Source organism: Chiloscyllium plagiosum, unplaced genomic scaffold (assembly GCF_037043375.1).
Source record: "Chiloscyllium plagiosum isolate Xiang-an unplaced genomic scaffold, Cpla_swu_hap1 HiC_scaffold_18, whole genome shotgun sequence".
NCBI classification, from domain to species: domain Eukaryota; kingdom Metazoa; phylum Chordata; class Chondrichthyes; order Orectolobiformes; family Hemiscylliidae; genus Chiloscyllium; species Chiloscyllium plagiosum.
Genome location: NW_028270156.1, coordinates 40882912 through 40901395, shown reverse-complemented (window position 1 = coordinate 40901395; position 18484 = coordinate 40882912). Strand labels below are relative to the sequence as shown.

The 18484-nt window shown below is 38.1% G+C and overlaps 1 protein-coding gene across 3 annotated transcripts in view; it reads left to right on the top strand.

Moving 5' to 3' along the window:
- Positions 1-8626, top strand: part of LOC122557791 (protein RIC-3-like) — a 95556-nt gene extending 86930 nt beyond the window's left edge. For 2 of the 3 annotated variants that reach the window (XM_087996534.1, XM_087996535.1), the window contains 2 exons: positions 1415-1587; positions 2285-8626. In XM_087996534.1, the coding sequence (XP_087852660.1) occupies positions 1415-1587; positions 2285-2766 (655 nt within the window). In that variant the 3' untranslated portion in view covers positions 2767-8626. The remainder of the gene's footprint in view (positions 1-1414; positions 1588-2284) is intronic. The other variant, XM_087996533.1, reaches the window with a different exon arrangement.
- The last annotated feature ends 9858 nt before the right edge of the window (positions 8627-18484 follow it).

Genomic DNA, 18484 nt, shown 5'->3' with positions numbered 1-18484 from the left:
AAAGGTATTGGGAAGCTTCAGTTGTGAGGAAATATTAATGAAGTACTGTGGTGGATTCTCTGGTTTACTTTTTGGGTTTAGACATTACCCAGCTGGAGGGCAGACAGGAAAGTCTGGTGAAGGTGACCACATGCCAGTGACACAATCTATCCAAAATTAGTGGAAATTAATAAAAAAGACAGCTGAGTTTTGTAACTAACCTGCAACCCTCCTTTTTGGATTTTTTTCTTTGTACTTCGCCCAGGTGATGCTGGGTGTCTAGGCAATAAAGTTGAAAATCTATTCCATTGATCCATTTCATTTGACCAGAGAAAGTTAAGAGCAGAATTAATACATAAGAAATAGGAATACAAAGCTGTGAAGGATTTTAATCAAATGAAGAGAAGGCCATTACAACTGATCAATGAGTTAGTAATCTGAAGATATAAATTTAAACTGAATACCAAATGCAAGCAGTTTTTTTTCCACAACAACACATGAACAGATTGACTATTCATCATATTATTACTGTTTATGAAAGGTTGATATGCAAATTCCTGAAGAAGGGCTTATGCCCAAAACGTCGATTCTCCTGCTCCTTTGATGCTGCCTGACCTGCTGCGCTTTTCCAGCAACACATTTTTAAGCTTGTTTCCATCATAACAAAGTCACTGTACTTAAGAACTATTTCACTGGCTCCATAGGGTCTTGTGCTCTGTTCATGAAAGGCACTTTATAAATGCAAATTTTTTCTCTTCCTTGTTAGAACTTCAACTCCCCTATCAGGGGCAACAATAAAAGTAATTGTATGACTTTGAAATGTAATGTTAACAAAGAGTAGAAAATGATATTTTAAAATATTAGAAAGGTTTCAAGCCATGGGACTATTTGTAACACCATTCTGGAATCTAAGGCAAGCTTGCTGGCTGAATGAATTGCTTCTGTGTTATAACGTCCTACAGGTCTATGATTCAGTGTGATTGGACATCAGAGGTTATCGAGTTTTGTTCCTCACAGTCAAACCTTCTTTGGCTCCAGGATTATCTTAAAGGGCAACGACAATCTATAACTCCTTAGTGATTAAAAGAAAATCATCAACAGTGTTCCCTTGTCCCTTCAATCCATACTTTAATCTCCAATCTCAAGGAGTCCATGGGTTGCAAAGACTGAGATCAGTCAAGCAGCTGTCATCTCTTTTCCTTCCTGCTGCAACCACCTCTCAGCTCACTCTCATTCAAACTTAGAGTTATCACCATTTTGCCATTTTCCTTACATCTCTAATCACATGATCTCTCCAACTTTGTAGTTTTCCTTCAATGTTGTAACACTGACAGAATAAAAATATTTATGGTTGGTGAAATAACATGTTCTACCTCTAAGTTACTGAGTCATATCTACAGTCAGTGTTTGACAGAATGCCAATTTTTATGTGAAGGATTACCAGCGTTACTACTGAACAGGAAGAGAAGTTACTGAGACATCTGAAGGAAATCACCCGAGTCATTAAGAAAGGGCAACTCTTTGAAGGCATCAGCCCTGAGAAAGAAGCAGAGGAATCTCCATACATGGAAGACTGGGAAGGTGGAGAAAAATCATTTAACACTTACAGTAGGTACAGCAAATAGTGCATGTTCAAAAACTAATTCAGAGAGTTAACAGAAGCAGTCTACAGATGTACTTCATTAGAAACCAATGTTTTTATTTTGTATGAAACTATGTTGCAGATTCTACATTATTTTAAGTGAGAATACCATATAATGCACATTGATGTCCCTCAAAGAGCCACCTACAACAATTAAAATGTGGTGTAAATATTTAATTGTGATCAGGGACAAGGATGTAGTTTGGATTATGGATATGGGGGAATCATGGGATTGCAAACAGCAGCAATTGTGACGAGGACTTGCATTTATTCTTCACCCAATGCTTGGAGTTGACAAATCAACATTGAAACATTGGCCAGTAACAGGCGGTAAGTCCATATGCAAATACAACTTTCTAATGTCTACTTCAGACAGGGGTAAAGACATCTTTTTCCTTACATAATATTTGAGGCTTTAGTTAGCAATGTAGCACCAGAACTACAAAGCCCCATTTAAATTCCATAGATTCAGAATTTATTTTAATGAACGATTTCAGTTTAAACTTTACTGAACTTTACTAACTTTATTAAACTTCTATTTCAGACAAGAATTTAAAGAAAACAGTTTGCACTTTAACTGCTTTTTTTAGTTATCTGAAAAAGAAGTAAAATTTGACTTTGATACAATTTTGATGCCAGTAACAATAAATTTTGTTTACAAAGGTGGTCCTGAGGAAACATGTCAGAATTGCAATGGATCTGAATATAGTTTCCCACATGACACCAACCCCAACATTCCTGAGTCGAATGAGCTTTCTGCAGAGGAATTAGCAGAAGGATTTGGCACAAGAGAAGATGATTGTTCCTCAAGTGAAACGATGGAAGATCAAATGAGGCAAAGCAAAATATATCAAACACTGGACCATCAGCCAAGCACACAGGTTGGCATGGGTAGCCAGAATGACGGTGTTGAAGTGGAAGAAGTCCAGTGTGAAGGCTGCGAGTATTTTAACCAAGAAAGTGATGACCTAGCTATTATAGCAGAGAACTTTCTTGTCAGCTCTGAGGTTCATGAAGTCAGTGCTGTTGATGATCAAATCAGAGATGAATCTATTAAGGACATTTCGATTGGTGAACAGCAGCAAGTAATCATATGCAAAGGTAAAAGCAAACTCCGAAAACGCAGCAAGGTGGTGATAAAATAACTGGGAAAAACCATAATCATTATGATAGTATCCCTTTGGTAGATGTAACCAGGCTATATCAGGTCTTCCAGTGAGAATTGAATTATATAGCACATAGGTATTTTTTAATATAGACACTGCACTTGTCTAGTGCATTCCATTCTTGTCAGAAAAATCTGTTTTACTATTTAGGTACTGGTCTAGTTATAATCCTTTTACTTTGGAACCCTGCCATCAGTATTAAACTCTCCTACTTTTCTTTATGTACTGTTTTTCTTTCCTTTGTGACAATAATTCTTAATTGTTGATGAAAGAAAAATGTACAGTGATTTATAACACAAAGAATAATGTTAACTGTTGAGGATCAGTCTGCGATAAAGGGGCAGAGGCTGAATGTACAACTTGATCAGTGTAGAAAGCTAATTGTCCTACTACACCCCTGGCTTGAGCCTTATGAAGCTGGATAGACTTTGAGGAACCAAAATATGCCCCCTGTAAACTTCAGAACTCTTAACTAATTAAAGCCCTTAGGATTTCCTAAAATGTCTTAGCAAGACATTCACTCCAAGTAAATTCCAACTTCCCTTGTTCTTTGTTTCACAACTAGGCTTTGTAGAAATGAATGAAAAGAAATGACATTTAGAAAAATTATGGAGTTCTTCATTCAGGGACTCTTCTAAAATTTCTTTATCATTCAGGGTCTTCTTTTTTTAAAATAAAATCAGACCATCAATACCATTGTCCCAGCATAAAACAGCTCACACTCTGCAAATGATTTATGTTATATGGTTTCTGCAGCATTTTGGCTTATTCTGTCAGTCATAGTTCAGCAATGCACCAGACCAATAGCGTGCTGCACAATTAGAACAGCACAGTCTAGATCCATGCTTTCAACATTGGAAAACAAATTGTACACCATCTATTTTCCAGAGGAACCAAACCGGGTTCCCTTTAGGATGTAAATTTGATCTGTGGGGATGAAGATAATAAAACCATTGCTACACTCTTATTCTCATGTACATATTTGGACCTGGAATGAAGCAAGGTAAATAAATCACCAAACAAGATTACCAGAAGGCTGTAGATCAGCTTTTTTGAGTGAAATTGGACACATTAGAAGATTTGACATCTCTAACTTAATGAGAAAGGTTATTTCATGGCCTTTTGTAACAAGACTGACTAGTTTGGTTTCTTTTATATATTGATATCCAAAGCAGTAAAGGGTCACACCAGCAAAAACACAAAACACATATTAATATTAGTCATAGTTCTGACACTAAATTTCAATTCATGTATGATTCTGTGGATAAGATATATAGGAGACTATTAAAAAGCTGAAGACAAAAAAGTTAAGCAACAATTTCAAACAACTTAACAGAAGTTCATAAAGCCAGCATGTTTGCATCCACTCAATAATCCAGGAATAGACTCATGTTGTTCAGCTTCTCCCGTATAATGATTGAGGATCTATAGAAAGACAACAGAATTCATTGTTCCCGATCTATGAAATCAGAATGGTGTTATAGAACTCAAACAATTTTTTGAAAGAACATGTAGAGGAGATGCTTTACAAGTTCTGCTCATGAAGATGAGTGCAACAGCTTGTGCAAAACTGATAGCATGACCCATACAGCTCTTACTATTGAAGTGGATAAAGTAATATTACTGAAAAACAGACACATTTTGTCAAAGCTTTTAATTGAATCTTCTTTGCAGATGTGGACTGTCCTGATGAACGCAAGGCTTTGACAAAAAAGGAGTTTATATGAATTTTCAGAAGGCACTCAAAACTTCCATGTATGAGAATATTAGCTAAAAATCAAATCTTGTGGAATTGAAGGCAAAGTATTATCCTGTTTACTTAGGTAGTAAAAGTTAGTCAGGTATTAAAAGATAGGATTAACAGTATATATCTGAAATGGAAGAAAGTGACAAATGGTGATCTTAGATAACGTAACAGATAGCTGTCAGTCCAAGTTTGCTGAAGGCACAATTATAATGACATCATAAGTAGGTAGATAGCTCTGTAAAACTACCAAGAGCCATTGATGGAGGAAGTGAGCGGACAAAACTATAGCAATTAGATTTCTTTACAGATAAATGTGAGGCCATACATTTTGAATGAAAAAAGGAAAGAGCAGAAGCTGAGAGTCAGATTGCAAATGCCTAAAAAGTGCAAACTAAAAGCAAGAGTGGAGATTTAACAAAAATATAAGCCGAGAGTTGGAATGGAATGGGTTGCAGCTGCCCAAAAGTGCAATGACATTACAGGACTAAATATTATGAGGTCTGAGTTTTCTGGTGAAATTTTTATTTAAATTAATCACCTATTAAGTAATGCTAGCTTGATTGATTAATCAATACCTATGTTAATATTTTATTTGAAGGCCTCAATTTTTCCAAAAACGTGAATTTGGTTTTGATAGTTTTGTGTACAGCTGTGACATTAATTCCAATTTTTTTGAGGAGACATATATGTGCTGAGGCAGAAATATATGAAAGCCTTATTAGTTTGCATTTAAATACTACCACTCTGGAGGTTGAACCAGATTGTTTGAACCTTTTTAACTCTGAGATGAGTTGCCAACCATAGGTATGATCGATCACTTAAGAATGATTTCTTTCACCTCTGTAATGCAATTTTTCTTTGACAGTGTAGAATAGTCTCCTGTACAGACTCTTTGTTACTTTGATGCTTGACTATTCCAGTGCTGAAAAATGTGTTGCTGGAAAAGCGCAGCAAGTCAGGCAGCATCCAAGGAGCAGGAGAATCGACGTTTCGGGCATAAGCCCTTCTTCAGGAATTATGAACCAGTGATGCTTGACTATTCCAGAGCTCACCTGGCCAGAATTCATTTTCCACATTATATCAATTTCAATTCACGCAAAGCTCTATGTCCATACTCTAATTTGCAACAAGGTTATTCACCTGCCACCCACTGTATTCACTAGTTCATAATACAGCAACACATTAAAACTTCTCATTCTACATTACATATTTCTCCATAGATTTGCCCTTGTATATCTCCAGCTATACAACTCCTTGAAATTTCAGTGGGCCTCTAACTCTGGTCTCGTGTGTATCTTTGACTTTAAGCATTTCACCATTGCCAGCATGGCTTCAGACTCTGAGGTCCTTTGCTCTAAATTAAAGAATCTCAAACTACTTCCAGTATGATCCCATTTTAACATTTCAAAATTACTGCAAATCTCAGACATCAACAAAAACAAAGATGGCAATAAAGCTGGACAGTAACATTTTGTATATTAGAGTTTGCATATTATAGATAAGCATTTAATACGCAACATATAAATATGAAAATCTGTTGCTAAAGCATGTTGTAAAAACATTACTTATGATTTACCAGTTCACTGTTTCATTTGAGCTACGACAGGCCATATACTCAAGGAGAGAGAGCAGAAATGCAGCTTGAGGGTCAGGAGGTGGCTGATGTTGGGGCTGCGGCTTTCTGTAATGGCAGGTAACAAAATTGGGTTTAGACAGGCAGCAGTTCAGTATTTCTATTAAATTCCTGATTGGAACAGGACCAGACTCTGTAGAAATTAGAAAACTCTTTAACAAGGATAGAATGCAACATACAACAATTACTAAATAAATCCGAAAGAACTGCGGGTGCTGCAGAAGCTCAGCATGTCTGGCAGCAGGTGTGGAGGAAATCAGAGTTATACATTTCGGGTCTGGTGACCCTTCTTCAGAACTGATGGCAGCTAGGGAAAAGTTGCTTTTTGTGCAGCGGTTGGGGGGGGGGGCAAGGGGTTTAAGGAGTAAATTGATAGGTGGAGATTGAGCCCAAATAGAGAGAAGAACAGTTGGACAGGCAAAGAAGTAGATAACAATTAGCCCAGGGGAATGAATAGCTGCTAATGGGAACTATTAGTGGCTAACAAAGTGTTGTGTGTAATGGCAGACCAGGTGATAACAGGGCCTGATGTGTGGGGTAAGGACATAGGAGAAAGTGACTCAAGCCCTAAAATTGTTGAACTCCATATTGAGTCCAGAAGGCTGTAGAATTCCCAAGTAGAAAATGAGGTGTTGTTCTTCAAACTCGCACTGAACTTCACTGGAGCAAACCTGAGACTGAGATGTTGGCCAGGGAACGAGGTGGTGTGTTTGAAGTGGCAGGTAACTGGAAGCTCTGGATCAAAACATTAACTTTGATTTTCTCCACAGATGCTGCCAGACTTTTCTGAGCTTTTCCAGCAATTTTTGCTTTTGTTTGCAACAATTACTAGTTACCAGCATCCACAGTTCTTTCAGTTTTTATTTAGTATTTAATTCACTGCCATATGTTACCTGGTGGCAAGTGGATTGGTCACAGACAGGAGACCATGGTACAAAGAAGGAAACAGAGTCTGAGAGTGAAGTAAGGCAGCGGCGGGTCAATATATCATCTGGGCATTGGTGCTAGTGTAGACTGCTAGGGTAGGTGGAAGAGCTTACTACCCCATTCGCCTTTGCTGGAATGTTTTTCTCCATTAATGGTACTATACAAGTGTAAGTTGTTGTTGATTTAACACACCAATTGCTGTTTTCCTTGATGATGGAAAGTAAAGAACACCAGAATACTCTGGTTGTTACAGAATAGAAAAATCATAGAATTTAATCCCAAAGCAATAATAAAAATCACAGAATGCATTGGACCTCAAAATATTTATCAGAAAATGACTGGACTGGCACAATGATCTAAACTATGATTGTCCATAATTTGTTGGCCAGGTAGTGCCGATAAAATATTTATTTTGCTGGCCTAGTAATCCAGAGGAATGGACCAATGATACAATAAATAAATAAATAAATAATCAAGATTAGATTACTTACAGTGTGGAAACAGGCCCTTCGGCCCAACAAGTCCACACTGACCCGCCGAAGCGCAACCCTCACCCCTTTACCTAACACTACGGGCAATTTAGCATGGCCAATTCACCTAACCCGCACATCTTTGGACTGTGGGAGTAACTAGTGTTAAATCTATTATGGTAGTTCGATAATTTAAAGTCAGGTATTTGAACATCTGAAAATAAAAATTGGTATCAGTAATAAAGCTATTTGATTTTTGTAAAAGAAAACTCATACCTTTATAGAAAAAAACCCTGCCCATTCTCACCCAGTCTAAACAGGATTTCAAGATGGGTGGCATTTTATTGAAATTCATTCACTGTAATATGGATGTCACTGGCTAGGCCAGTGCTTACAGTCCATCTCTAATGGCCTAGAGGATAGTTAACTGTCAATCACATTTCTGTGGATCTGAAGTCCATGTAGGCCAAATCAGGTGAGCATGGCAGTTTCCTTCTCTGAAGGACATTGTGAATCAGATGGGTTTTTCCCCAACAGTCAACAGTGGTTTCATGGTTGTTGTGGGAATTTCCTGGAACTAGCTCCATTCTCCTCTGATTCTTTGGTCAGGAAGTGACCAGACTAAAATCTGTAGAGTGTTAAACTAGTCTTTATTACTTAGCTATATCTACGGACTCCAGTGAATTTAGAAATGATATGCTGGAGATCCAGAGCAAAGGCTTAAAGAGGCCGTTTTGCACTTGGATTTGGTCACAAGAAATTAACATATACCAATTAAATGATGTACAGCTGTTGTCTAAATTAAATCAATACTACTGATTTGGTTTGCATCATGCATTGGAATACAATTAACCCACCACTACATAGGTACGCATATCTAATTGTAAAGTACAGTTAATAATAAGGCATGTACATATTATCAGGTCTGATTGTATTATAAGCTACTATTTGTCTTACATATGTGTCATGTCTGACTTGTGTATTTCAATCATGCTCCTTCATATCTAGTGTTTCATTGGCTTCTTTCAAAGCTAAGAGTTTCAATAAAAAAAACTGACTGTGGCCATTATTATTCCTTTGCTATCTTCAGAAGAGTTAGTTTCTAGAACAAATAGTCCCATATATTAATTTGTGTCCTTGAGAGTTATTTGCAGCTAAATGTTCATAAGTGTTTATTCTACAAGTTGTTGTATTAAGTTAATTTTAAAAAAAAAACTTTCAATGGTCATTATTCAACCCTCAATTCCAGATCTTGATTGACTTCAAAATTCTACAATCTGCCATAGTGGGATTCAAAGCTGGGTTCCAGAACATTACTTGAGTCTCTAGATTAATAGTCTAGTGGTAGGTCATCACTTTCCCTGGCTTTTAAACCAAATCAGATTTATACCTTGAAACTGTATTTTAGGTGAAAAATACAGTTCTTTATCTTGTGCATGTTATAATTATTCTGTATTCATTAATTGGGAGCTCTTCAAAATTAGGATTTAATTAAACTTAAGAGTGAATTAATAAGTGCACTTAGCAACACTACATAATTTAATTGGAAATCTTAAAGGAGAGCTTTGCTTCCCAAGGAACCTAATAAGGTTACGGATGGGATATTTCAATGTCATTCCCCAGATGCCAAGCTTATGCAGTGAACAGAAATAAGTTAATATATTAGCTAAGAATCCTTAACATTGGTCCAATAGAACTTACTAATTAAGCAATTGTGTCATAAAAATACGAAATATATGTTTCAAACATTGGGTATGGCTCAGTTGCCATGGGAACAGAATTCTTATGTTACTGAATGAGTAATCCAGTGGCCTGAACTAACGATCCCAAGACAAAAGTTCAAATATCTTCATCCACTTAGACTGCAATAGCTGATGTAACAACCTTTAGGGTCAAGGAAGATGACTCAAATAGATCAATCCTGGGAAAGAGGGTTCCCAGGTTCCAGGTGTTGTGCTAGAATCCTAAGTGCACAAAGACAAAAGACAGGAGAGGGACAATACTCTTTTGGGCAAGCAGATTCTCATGGCATATCCTCCATAGGGAACAATAGCAAGTGACCTGTGAAGTTAATTCTTGCAGTCTGGCCCTGAGTACAAAAAAGGTTAACTAATAAGGAGTCAAGTGGCATTGCCAACCTACCACATCACCAGCTTCCTATGCTGCTCAATACATCACCCCTACCAGTTATCAGAAATTATACCTGAAATTCAGATTTTCAGCTCACCCTCAAATATTGGCGAATCATTATGTATACACGCACACACACACTCTTGCACTATCCACATGCTTCCAGCTATGGGAAAATACATCACCCAAGCATGTTGCAGCACCCTCACCACTATTCCTCCCTTTCTCCTGCAGGACAAGATTGCAGAGCCATAGACAATCAGAAAAGCACAGACACAACTGCATCTCATGAGAGGAGGAGATGGAGGAGATGGTGCTCTGCTTTGTAGTGCTGTTAGTGGCTGAGGCCATTGTGAGAATAATTAGGATATTCAGACCTAGACGCCTTCTGAAACCCCATTGCATTCTCTTCTTGATCTCTAGCATGAAATGCAAGTTGCGGATGGCACATACATGGGCTTCTTGCTTCTCAGTCCAATCCCATTGCTTGCTTGGTCTACCTTATTTCACCCTGGAAAGACAAAGGATCCTAACATCTTGGACAACTGTTTAAGAACACTCTTTCATTTTTACTACAATGCAATGGTGAGCTACATGGTGTTTTTCCACTAATCACATTTCATCATCAGTTCAAAAGAAAAATTCTCTGCCTGTCACATTATTGAGCATGTTTATGCATGAATTACAGTGCTAATGTCTGGTCCAGATATCCCGACAATTAGCTGATCAAACTAAACAACATGTTGTTTTGATGGTAACAGGCAAAGTACAGATTTTTCTCAATCAGGACATGCTTGCAAAAATCCAAATCACACTATGCACAGCTAGGTATGATTTCACAATTGGGCAACGCTTGTTGAACAATCTTGAATTCGCTAACAATTACACTAATATCCAATTTAAGAGAATCAGTTAAACACAAACATGGCACATTTGTGCTTTGTAAGGAACATATATCTGTATTTAAGGATCTATTATGTAAACCAAAAGAATATATTCAAAATATTGCACTGATTTTTATACTTGCTGGAAGCCAGAGAGCTGATAGTGCACCATTGTTTTTTCCATGGCCATGCCTTGGTCAATCATGGCCAACTTGCCAACCAATCAGCGCCCTTTTGCTTCTACAATATAAATGATCGTGATCATTTGAACTTTGGCATTCTTACATTTCTCCTGATGACTGTGAGTACAACATTTTGGTCACATCTCTCTTTCAGTGAGATTATTTTAAGCAATGGTTCTGGGGACTGGCAATGACTGTTATATTCTCTTTGGATGATTGCAGGTGCCAAAACTGCCAGTGTCTTGATTTTGTTGATCAACTCTAGGCTGGATTCTCAGACTCCTAGCTGCCATTCAACAACCTGCCTGGCCATTTATAATCATCCATGTCAAAGTCAGCAGCCTTCCATCAGATCTGCGGGAACCACTGGGTGGGGTAAGCATTCTGTAAGAGCACTGGGCCAGGCAAAGGACCTGCAATACAGGCATGGAGGGAATATACAAGAGTGAACAGCTCAGTTGTTTGTGCACTTTTGGGAAGTGCTGTTGAAGGAAGTGTTACACTTCATAAGGGTAACGTGCTGAAAAATCAAGTCCCACTATTTACAGAATCAAAGTTTTTTTAAAAAGATATACAAAAATTTCCCAATTTGGAAGTCTTTTAGACACACTTGACAGAAAGCATGAGGGAGGTTTCTCTACTTAACAAGAATGACTATTTATTACTAACATATAGAATCCAAATACAAGCAAAATATAATGATAAGTAGTAGTTAAAAATCTAACTCTCATAAATTCTTCCTCTGCATAAACATACTGATACAGAAAGAAAATAGGGTGTAATGGGCAATGAGAAGGACTAGCAAGGCAATTCAGTGGTCCCCATTCACAGGATTTGTTCAGATAATACCTATGTCAATCAGAGCATTGCTTCTCGATCTTCCTTCTCCAGGTATTTTTATTTGTTTGCTGAAGGCACAGACTGACCGATTCTCATTTGTAAAGATCTTTAACATTGATCAAAAGTCACAGCTTACAGCAACTGGAAAGGGAATTAAACTGTTTATCTTCAGGCTTGAGATGCTTTTTACTAAAGAGCCAAACCAATTCCTTCTCCTCCACAGGTCCTGTGGCTTTTGCCAAAACATTCACATCCTTAAGCTTTTTAGCCACGTGAGAACCAATCATATAGTTGTTGGCAGGCAGAAGGCTTTCATCAGTAATAATTGATCACCTGTACACAGACCTATCAGCTATTTGTTGCCAACCAATTCATACAGAATTCATACAGAGTTCCATTCATACAGAACCCTTGGCTCTAGTTCAAGTGCAAACTAGCCTCCACTATTGCTTGAACAAGCAGCTGTTTAAGCAGTAATTACAATGAGTGCTAAGTTATTTGCTTTTAAAAAGTGTAGGAATCCTTCATTTATTAAAAAATCAGTGCTTTATCAATTTCAGCACAATCAAAAATACTGCAAAATAAAAAGGTACAGTCTTTACAAGAGTGGTATGGAATGGCTTTATCTGATTTATTTCATTTCAGTAATGCAGTCAAGAGGACCTGGTGAAGGTCTAAAACTAGAGCAGAGAAGGTGAAGAGTTGTGCAGCAGTGGTGGCAAAGAATGGAAAGATTCTCCTTTTGTGGTTTACAGGACTTCTGTCATCACTCTGACACAATGATGCAAGGTAACTATGCAACATTGGCAATCACATGTCTGCCACTCCAGTGTTAGAATTTTATGTTTCAATCAGATACCCTCTCATCCTTTCTAAACTTTGGTGATTGCTGGCCCAATTGGAACAAGTCCTCTTCATATGATAGTCCTGCCATCCCCAGTAATTTTTCTGAACCCTCTACAGCATGTACATTCTCTCATATATGGAGAACAAAATTGCACCACTACTCCAGATGCAATCTCACCAAGGCCCTGTAGAAGTGTAGTAAAACATCTCAACTTCTGAACTCAAATCCTCTTTCATGAAGACCAACATACCCGAACCTTTCTAAGTTTTTGGCATATCTGCCTGTCTACTTTCAGTGACTGTTGTCCAAGAACACACTTTGTTCACCCACATTTTCTAAAATACAACCTTTTATATAATACTCTGCCTTTCTGTTTCTCACATCAGCACTATATATAACTTCACACTTATCATGTTAGTATGAGACCGTGAGCTTATAAACCAGAATTTGGGCATTCGGCCCATTGAGTCTGCTCTGTCATTCAACCATGGATGATATGTCTCTCAACTCTACTGTCCTTGCCTTCCCCCCATAACCTTAGATGACCTTACCAATCAAGACCCTATCTCTGCCTTAAATACATTCAATGACTTGATCTTCACAGCCTTCTGCAGAAACGAATTACACAGATTAACCATCCTATGCCTGAAGAAATTATAGAATCATTGATTCATACAGCATGGAAATAGACCCTTCCGTCCAACTCTGACCTAGTCCCATTTGCCAGCATTACCCCTTTAAACCCTTCCTATTCATTACCCATCCAGATGCTTTTTCAATGTTATAACCATGTCTTCCTCTGACAGCTTGTTACATGCACACCCTACCCACCATGTGAAAAAGTTATCTCTCACATCCTTTTTAAATTTTTCCCCTCTCACCTTAAACCTATGCCATCTAGTTTTGGACTCCCCCACCGTATGTTACCCCGAGTTCCACGTACTTTAATTTCACCCACGAGCCTCTTATCAAAAGCCTTCAAAAATGCCAAAAAAACTATATCCACTGGTTCCCTCTTATCTATTCTACAAGTTACATCTTCAAAAAAACTCCTGGATATTAGTTAATCATGATTTCCCTTTCATAATCCCGCATTGACATTGTCTAATGCAATTAATATTTTCCAAGCCTTCTGTATCACATCTTTTATAATAGATTGTAGTATTTTTCCAACTAATGATGGTTGACTAACTGCCTGTAATTCTGTCTTTTTTTTCCTCAACTTCCTTCTTTAAATAGTGGAGTTACATTTGCCACCCTCCAATCTGTAGGAATCGCAGAGTCTATAAAATGTTGGACGATGACGATGTACTTAATTGCAGGGCAACTTCCTTTAACACTCCAGAATGTAGATTATCAGGCTCTAGGGATTTGTCAGCATTTAACCACCTTAATTTCTCCAACACCTTGTATTTTTATTAATACAGATTTTCTTCAATTCATCCCTCACACTATATGTTTGTTTCTCTAAAATTGAGGAAATTATTTGCCTCCTCTTTTGTGAAGTCAGACCAAAGTATGTGTTCAATTCTTCTGTCAGTCTAATTTCACCCATTTCTACTGGCATTTGACTTCAATAATCTTTTTTCTCTTCCCATAATTAGAGCAGGTTTTACATTGTTCTTATGTTTCATACTCTTATAGTTAATTTTCTATCTCTTGATCAATCTTTTTGTTCTCTTTTATGGAATTCTAACCTCCTGTCAGTCCTCCAGCTTACTGCATTTTCTGATCATTTTCTCTGTCCCCTCTTTGGATCTAGTACTTTCCTTTATATCGCTATAGTCGTTCTACTCTTCTTCCTTCTTTCTTGTGCAAAAGAGCCAAAGTTCCCACTGCCATCCCCAGAAAAGTTATTTCTCCCACCCTCAAACAACAACCAAAATGATAGAGGGTGGAACAGCCACAGGGATTTCCTGCACTAGCTGCCTTCCAACAGTCTTGTTCAGTCTTGTTCAGTGTGACTAACTCATGGAATATGCTGTCCACAATAAATCTCAGTGCCCCACAGTGAGTCCACCTGTAGCTCCAGCTCTGAATTGCTGTTCACCATTAGCTGTAGCTGGACACACTTCCTGCTCATGAATTTGCTAGGGACAATGTCAATGACTCTCCACATACAGAAAGGAAGAGAACATATCACAGGTGTGAGATCTATTGCCACAAGTTCCCTTCAAGCCTATTTTCTCAAACCTTTCCACTCTGACTGCAGTGGAAAGTCATTCCCTCATTTACTTTAAGCTAATGGACTATAGATATTTAATTAATGGAAATTGTAGAAGTATTCACCTGACTCAAATGCTCTCTAATTTAGAGCTAATTAAATGTTCCTAATGGTAATATCTTACCCCCAACCAGTACTATCTCACCGAGTTCACCACTCTCCTCACATGCTAATTTGTACCAAATTCATGGCTTTCCTCTCACACTGAGTTACATCAAGGTCATCACTCTCATCCTGCACTTTTTATGTCAAGTTTACTGCTCTTCTCAGGCACTGCAGAATACCCAGTTCCTCCTCACCTGCATCACACCTGTGCTGACTGCTGCATAGTCCTCCAAAGAAGCCAATCTTAAGACAATTTATTCCACTCCACATGACATATACACATGGTTAAGCTCACCAAATACTGAAAAAGCCAGTATTTTCAACAACATTCTGATTTTATTGCTGAAGACATACACTTCAGAACTGCCTACCACTCAAACAAATTGCTTCCAGTGAAGCTGCAGCACTGAATCTACCTGACAATGTGGAAAATTGCCTATTAATGCCCAATCCACAAAAAAACAGGTTGACTCCACTCTATCCAATTGCCACCCTATCAGGTCTCTCTCAATTAGAGGCATGTAACAATTATTATCCAACCATGTGCTCATCAATGTTCAGTTTTGAGTTCTACAAGGAAAACTGATCTTATTGGCACCATGACCCAAATGTGGATGCAGGTTCTGAACAAGTGGGGTGAGGATGATTGCCATTGACACCAAGGAAGATTTGACTGAGCGTGACATCAAGGATCTATTAACATCCTGAGGGGATCAGCATTGACCAGAAACATAACTGGATCAACTATTAAAATATTATGGGTACTGAGTAAATCAGAAAAACAAGCAGCAATGTTATTCTTTGAAACCAAATGTAGATTATAATTAAAACACTGATATCCAAAATGAGTTGGAACAGGTTTTTTGAATTGGAAGATATAACAGTCTCTGCGCCCTCCTCTACATTTCATTCACTCCTAACCATCATTTTGTGTTTGTTCCTTTGCTACTGCTATATTTCTTAGAAATTTTATTTTATTAAACTTTGTAAAAATGAAAAATTAATAAATTAACAAGTATCTCTGTAATCCTCACTTGATAAGAATGATATATTTTACTGAATTATATACATGGGAAATTAGACTCCTATATCATTAATGATGGTCTTTATTCATTTTGGCTAGGTCTGACTTAGTTGCAACTTCTGTTATTTGCAGTAATTGAATGTTTGATGGGCAGAATAATATATTCCACAAAGAGACTCTCATTACATTACCATAAATGTAACAGATTGACTAATAGATATTTTATAATCAACATGTCCAGATACATTATTGTGTACCTTTGGAGTAGGTGGGAATTGAATGCAGGACTCCTGGCTCAGAGATAGGAACATATATAAAATGAAAAAAAGTCACTAAAATAAACATTGATCCTTTAGAGGATGAGAAGGGGCATTTAATTATAGGATATGGTGAAATGACTGGGGCATTGAATAGGTACTTTGTATCAGTTTCCACAGTGGGCGATACTAATAACATGCCAGTAATTGACAGAGAGACGAAGGTAGGTGAGAACCTGGAAACAATCATTATTACAGAAGAGCTAGTGTTGGGCAAGCTAATGGAGCTAAGGATAGATAAGTCTCCTGGCCCTGTTGGAATGCATCCCAGGGTACAAAAAGAGATGGTGGGAGAAATAGCAAGTGGAATTGTGGTAATTTTCTAAAATTCGCTGGACTTTGGGGCAGTTCCAGCAGATTGGAAAACGGCAAATGTGACTCTACTGTTTAAAAAGGGCAGTAGACAAAAAATGGGAATTATAACTTCAGTTAGCTTAACCTCTGTAGTAGGGAAGATGCTTGAGTCTATTATCAAGGAAGAAATAGCAAGGCATCTTGATAGAAATTGTCCAGTTGGACAGAGACAGCATGGGTTCATGAAGGGCAAGTCATACTTAACAGATCTTTTGGAATTCTATGAAGATGTTTTGAGCAAGGTGGACAATGGGGACCCATTGGATGTGGTGTACCTAGATTTCCAAGGTGCTATAGAAGAGGCTTTGACAAGGTGCTAAAGAAGAGGCTGCTGCATAAGATAAGGATGCATGGTATTATGGGTAAAGTATTAGCATGGATAGAGGATTACTTGACTAACAGGAACCAAAGAGTGGGGATAAATGAGTGCTCTTCTGGTTGGCAGTCAGTACTCAGTCGTATTTCTCAGGGATCAGTGTTGGGACTGCAATTATTCACAATTTATATAGATGATTTGGAGTTGGGGACCACTGTGGGATGGCAAAGTTTGCAGATGACACTGAGGTGAGTGGCGGAGCAAAGTGTACAGAGGACTGTGAAACCTTGCAGAGGAGCGTAGATATTTTAAGTGAGTGCGCAAAGGTCTGGCAGATGGAATCCAATTTTAATAAATGTGAAGTCATCCATTTTGGTAGAAGTAACAGTAAAAAGGACTCTTTCTTGAATGGTAAAAAGTTGTAGCATGCTGATTTGCAGAGGGACCTAGGTGTCCTTGTGCATGAATCACAGAAGGCTGGTCTGCAGGTACAACAGGTAATTTGGAAGTCAAATGGAATTTTGACCTTCGTTGCTAAAGGGATTGAGTTTAAAAGCAGAGAGGTAATGTTACACCTGTATAGGGTGCTGTTAAGGCCACACCTGAAGTACTGCGTGCAGTTTTGGTCTCCTTACTTGAGAAAGGATGTACTGACACTGGAGGGGGTGCAGAGGAGGTTCACTAGGTTGATACTCGAGTTGAGGGGATTGGCTTATCAGGAGAGACTGAGTAAACTAGGATTATATTCATTGTAATTCAGAAGAAGAATGAGGGGGATCTCATAGAAACATATAAAATTATGAAGGGAATAGATAAGATAGAAATAGTGAGGATGTTTCCATTGGCAGGTGAAACCAGGACAAGAGGGTATAGCCTCAAAATTAGGGGGAGCAGATTTAGGACTGAACTGAAAAGGAACTTCTTCACCCAGAGGGTTGTTAATCTATGGAATTCCCTGCCCAGTGAAGTAGTTGATGCTACTTCAGTAAATGTTTTTAAAACTAAAATAGATTTTGTTTTGAATAATAAAGGAATTTAGGGATACTGTGAGAGTGTAGGTAAGTGGAGCTGAGTCCATGAAAAGATCAGCCACGATCATATTGATTAGATTTCCTACAGCAGGGAAACAAGACCCTCAGCCCAACAAATCCACACCGACTCTCCGGAGAGTAACCCACCCCGACTCACTTCCCTACATTTACCCTAATTAATGCACCTAACACTATGGGCAATTTAGCACAGTCATTTCACCTGATATGCACATCATTTTGGACTGTGGGAGGAAACTCACACGGACATGGGGAGAATGTGCAAACTCCACACAGATAGTCACCCAAGGCTGAAATTGAACCCAGGTCCCTGGCACTGTGAGGCAGCAGCACTAACCACTGTGGTAGAGCAGGCTCAAAGGACCTATTGACCTAGTCTTGCTCCTAGTTCTTATGTTCTTATGTCACTGAGTCACAAGACCTCCCCAATGCTGCCGATAATACTCCATTTGAAAGTAAGCCTTCATGATTTTAACAATGAATATTTGACAGCCTATTCCATACATTTATCAAAGCTGGAGTCTTCAGAGGCCAATTAGACATCATTTTTAAATCAGTCAATCTGTTATTAATTTAGTCAATCCAAAGCATGCAAATACTTTCTTGATAGCATTAAGATATCTTAATCCATAATTGACTCTACCATCC